This window comes from Amblyomma mixtum, chromosome 6, assembly GCF_055824585.1.
Source record: "Amblyomma mixtum isolate Tamu chromosome 6, ASM5582458v1, whole genome shotgun sequence".
NCBI classification, from domain to species: Eukaryota; Metazoa; Arthropoda; class Arachnida; order Ixodida; family Ixodidae; genus Amblyomma; species Amblyomma mixtum.
Window position 1 is genome coordinate 112,334,229 of NC_143017.1, and position 5,359 is coordinate 112,339,587.

The 5,359-nt window shown below is 50.9% G+C and overlaps 1 protein-coding gene across 1 annotated transcript; it reads left to right on the top strand.

Annotated features, from left to right (window-relative positions):
- The first annotated feature begins 462 nt into the window (after window positions 1-462).
- On the top strand, window positions 463-1,248 carry LOC149340050 (uncharacterized). Its single transcript, XM_089551044.1, has one exon. It carries the CDS (start codon window positions 463-465, stop codon window positions 1,246-1,248), a length of 786 nt encoding a protein of 261 aa, XP_089407170.1.
- Window positions 1,249-5,359: the final 4,111 nt, after the last annotated feature.

Below are 5,359 nucleotides of genomic sequence, written 5' to 3' on the forward strand. Positions count from 1 at the left end.
GCAAGCGTAGCAAGCGACGGCAGAAAGTTCGATGGTGTCGGATGAGATTACGTAGTTTCCGGGGATAGAGTGGCCGCAGCTGGCCGCAGCATAATTGGAGAGCTATGCGAGATGTCTTTGTCCTGCAGTGGGCATAGTCAGGCTGATGATGATGATGATGACGATGACGATGATTATGAACGTAGGGTACCGCCTTAATTCTTTAAAATCTGAAATCGTTGTAAATGGCCTAATCGTTCTGGATCCAACTAACCGCGTCTCACTCATTACGAGGTCAAGGAAACCTCACGAGTGTTGTCTTCTCGCTACGTTTTGCAGAAGAGAAGAATTAGGCGACTGCCATGGGGAGTCCACGGATAGGCACTGGGGCAACGCCTGCTTCTGTCCACTAGCCTTTGCAGGGAAGGCTTGAACTCGCGACGAAAGCCGACGCATACTAAGAGCTGCGTGGGGCCCGGAACCATGTCGAGCAGCGCTAGCGACGTGCCAGCCACTAAGTCGGAGTCGGCGCCCGCTGTTCACGAGGCGTCAGTCCCCGCGACCGGAGCCGCGAGTGGCGAGCAACAAGCAGCGGCGCCGGCGGCGGCGGCAGCCCCGAGCAACGAGCAGCCGGCAGCAGCTGCAGCACCCAGCAGTGAGCAGCCAGCGGCTGCGGCAGCCCCTAGCAGCGAGCAGCCAGCGCCAGCGGCGGCGTCGGACGGCCAGTTGGCAGAGGCGGCCCAGAGCGTGCCACCGGACCAAAGCGAAGCGTCGGTCACCAAGGAAGAGATGGAGCGCTACATTAAGATCTCACGAGACCTCAAGTTGCGCCGGGGCTCGCTCATGCCACCCGGAGGCACGCTGCAGTCGGGCAAAAACATCAATGCCACGACCACCGGGCCCATGCCACTCTGTGCCAGGAAGAAGCCCAGCCTCACGATGGAGACCCGAGTCGAGCTGTACGGCAGGGGCCGCGTTAAATTCTCCTTCGACGGCGTCTCGGAGGAGGCGGGAGCGGCGGGGCAAGCGGGAGGCGCGCCCCCGCAACAGCCAGTCGCACACCCTGACGAGTCGGCCACCAGCCTCGTCAAGCGCGGCGGCCCTTCGACGGCCATCACGCCTAGAAGGCTTAGCCTGGAGGAGCGCGCGCCTCCGCCTCCGCCAACTCCCGCACCCTCGATGGCCTCCCTACAGAATCGAAGCAAGTCTATAGACTTCGGCACCATCCCCTTGAAGGACGACGACCATCAAGCGGAGCGGTCCAACTAGACCTAAAGCATCGTGCCCGATCGCGACTTCGTGGATGGACACATACTTCACTGCGCTACTGTTGCCTTTGCCCCCTGAAGGAACCGCATTTCATACCGAAATTCATATGACGTAATTGGCAAGTGGTCACATGAATGGAACTATCAGTAGGACGATCTTTTTTCTAGGAGCGATTATTGGCTTGCCCCGAGCAACCTGATGCAGAACACTAAGATCATGCTGCTCCCATACCATGCCCATGTTCAGACTGCGATTAAACTAGTTTGGAATTTACTTTTTTTTTCTTGTCAAAGGATGGAAGGCACTATTTAAGGAGAGGCATGTGAACATTCTTATCGTTTCTTCAAAACGCTCAAGAAATTAAAATAAGAAACACGGCTTAAAGCAAAGCAAAAGCAAAACAATGGTAAAGAAAAATACAGCACAACGCAAGTGACACTAATGGTTGAGAATAATTTCTTAATGTGAGTAATAAATTTGTTTAAATTAGCTTTAGCTTCACTAACAGAATTAAAAGCAAATGGGCAAACAACAGCTTACAAGGCACAAAAGATTGTAAGGGGCGCCGTCCGTGATATCCTTATAGGTATGCTGACTTTTCACTCTTTCGCGGAACGTTTTATGGAACTACGTAAGTCCACTGTGAGAAGAAACAAGAAACTGTTCATTTCTACAGTGCCGCTGGGAATGCTTCCTAAAGAATGATGATGATGAACTTTATTTACTCCCAGAAATAGGGGAATGAGCCGGAAGACTGCATGGTTGCGCAGCATTAGAGGCAGTCTGCTGGGATTCCTTGGAGCTGTGCGGCCTTCGTGCTCGCGAAATGAGCTAGACACTCTTGATCCAGCTCGGTGGTACGCAAGAGGGACTCCCACACATCTACGGCAGTTGAATCATCATCGCTGTCTTGTGTGCATGTCCACATCATGTGAAGGAATGTTGCCGGTTGTGAGCAGTGTTTGCACATAGGTACAATAAAATCTAAGAAAAATTGCTGTATAGCCATGGGTTTAGGAGAGTTCTTGTTTGTTTCCCGATGTGCTCGGAGGTACAGACACCGCTCGAGCTGATAATGCTTGAGGATGTCCATGAACGTAACAAGTAACGTAAGAGTGCCCTGGGCAGCGTCATAGAAGCGGCAGCCTGAGGAGAGCGCTCCTCCCGGTAGTTGAGTTCTCGGGCTAGGGCATGCTCCTGTGCTTTCCCGCTGAGGGCCTCATAGGCTGGGGCTCATGTGAGCAGACGAGGTGTAGAAGTTAAGGGGAGAGATCGGAGGATAGTGTATGGCGGTCGGGAGGTACGACCTGCATCAAAGTTGCGAATAGCCTGTCGGGAGTCGCTAACGACTACTTTGGTGGAGGGATCGGTCAGGGCTAGCGCGATGGCAACCTCTTCCGCGGTGGTAACAGTTGCGGCGTCGAGGATGCGGAACTTTGAACAGGCTCGCGGACGTCAGTACTTATACGGACATCCACGAGCCTGTTCACAGTTCCCCGGGTGTTCTTGAATCTGACCCCTTTGCTAACAAAGAACAGCTCTCGTTTCTCAACTCAGCTAAAGCGGCGTTTTTTCTGTGCCCGTTGTTTCTACCAATATCTTCGCAGGATTACGAGCGTTGCCTACGAAGCCTGAAAACGGCATGCGATTGTGGAAAAACACAATCTGCGTTGGCGTCTAAACGTAATCATGTTTCCGGGGTAACCGTGATACAGCTGAGCCTCGTTGTAATGAAGTCGAAGAGTTGCCGCAATCTCATCGTTATAGCAATTGCTTCGTTAAAGCCGTAGGTGATCTTACCCCCAAATTTTGCACGCGAACCGTGCAGACGTGGACAGAGGACAACATAGCGCTCAGTATGCCGCCGATTTGTGCTGAGAAAGCCTTTCTTTCGCTTCGTCGCTTTCAAAAATATCGGCCACGTTGGCCATGGCTACCCTTTTCCTTGCAGTCGACGAAGCACAAGAAAAACTTAGTGGAGCTAAGCTTAGCGCCTCAGGGGATTAGTTATCGTGAGCAATGGCGATAGTAAAATGGTGTCTCAAGTCCGGGCCTTAACCCAATGGACACTCGCGAGGCGTGTGGTGCATGGCTTTTCGAAAGTCTGAGTGGCGCACCGGCGTTCACAGGAGGGGGGGGGGGGGGGGGGATGGTGTTTCTTGCCCCTTTCCCCGGTGCATAAACGTTGTAACTACCCTTTGGCCCTTCTGTGTGCACCGCGCGCCGAACCTACGCGTGGTGTTATAATCTAGGCGTTAACGGAGCACTCTCTGGTGCGATTACGTCACTTCTGGCTGGGTGGTGTCACTTCTTGACGACACTTCCGGCTATGTGAAGTTGTTTCCAGTGGTCGATTGCTGAGTTTGACGTCAATTCCGGTTTATTTAACGTTTTTTTTTTAATTATATGCTTGCCATCATGGAGGACTAAGAACGTCGGAGGGCGTTACCAGTGATAATCATGAAGCCTAGTCGTAAAGAAATAAAAATGAGCAAATCAGCCCCCATGGGATCATACCACGTGATTGCACGTGGTGGTTTCTAGATTGCGGAGGGGGGGCTTAGTTTTTTTTCCAGAAGTTTACAGAAGTAGCCTGCTCAGCGCGCGACAGCACTGCAGTGGGCCCGCAGGCAATGGGCAGTGGGAGAGCCGCGTTTTTCTTCGCCGCCTACCAGATGGTATATACTATAGGGGGCTCATAGGATTGCGCTGGTTCCTGTGCGTTTCTGTTCGCGTTGATTGTTGCTTACCACAACGAGCGATATTTTTACGAGATGGGCAGAAGTTAGGAGAAAGGGGCAAAGACAGCTCTAATTTTACTTTCAATCTGTTTCTGGCGTTTAGGAAGAAAACAAGATAATTTCCGTTTCATCCTAGCAAATTGAATAATTTTTCCCCAGCCATCACCAACAAATCGAAAGTATATGCAGAGTTGTTCAATGGAGACCTCAATAAATCATTTAAGCAATGGTTCCTTCTTACTTCTGGCCCTCTTGCAAATATATCACCCGTTAGAGTAGACAACAGGAAGTGCGAACAGATAAGCACACAAACCGGCGCAACCCTTTGAGCGCCACAGTCGGCACACCGTCAAGTAACGTCAGAAAGAGGCGGTTAAGAGATATGTGGCTGGCTCGCTGCCCTCCGCCTTCGCTCCTGATGTAGCACGGACGCCTGCAAATCAGGCCCCTTCTGGAATCTACTGTAAAAATCTCTCCTAATTCCTTAACCTGCTTCGCGCGCGCGTGCCGGCTTGTGAAAGTAGAAACGTCCAGAACAAGACAGCCGCGCTTTGGCCAGCGCCACATCATAAAGTGTGCTGCGCCCGGCTGTGGAAGCCATTCAGAACAATCATCCTCGGAGGTATATCATTTCACCACTGAGTGCAGTTTTCTCCAACACGGAATGTGCAGACTGCTAGGGGCAAAATAATGCGCCGTGATTTCACTTGACAAACAGTCTAATGCCGTAAATGTTTCGAACATTGCGCGGCAGGTTTCCGAGAGACCATGAGGCGAGAATGCGGTCGATTGATGTACTGCAACGTTCAGTGAGTTGGTTGCCGACAATATAGTGTGTTGTTTGCTCCCTGCATTTTCATCCTGAGGATTTGGAGGACCTGACAATACAGCTACATCGATGAACAGAAAGCACAGGGCCATCACATTCGCTCACTTCAGTATGTATCATGCGCCTATCATAATTAAATAGAAGCTTTTTTGGAGCTGTTTGCTGGTTGCCTGCATACCTGCTTGACAACATGCATGTTTTCATCACCAACACAACAGCAGCCAAGCCATAACGGGCTCTTGAAGTGTATTTTTTACGCCTGCATGTTCTATTAACCTAACATTTAATGTCAATGTTAAGACACTTTGCCTCAAGACGATCAATCTGGCGCCTGAAAGCATTTGCAGTTAAAATTTTACATTGGCATTCTCTATGTTTTCTCTACCAATTACCTGCCTCACTTCATAATGTCTCTTGTCAGCCTTGCCTCAAAACATGTGTGGCTTTGTGAGGCGAGAGGGAGTGCCTTCTCATTTCCGATGGTGCGTCAGCTGTGGAGTGAAGTTGTTTCAGAAAATATTGCAGTCTTGTACGCGTTGCA

What these genes read in the sequence shown, in the direction of transcription:
- LOC149340050 (XM_089551044.1), top strand. Translation starts at nt 463, where the DNA reads ATGTCGAGCAGCGCTAGCGACGTGCCAGCCACTAAGTCGGAGTCGGCG.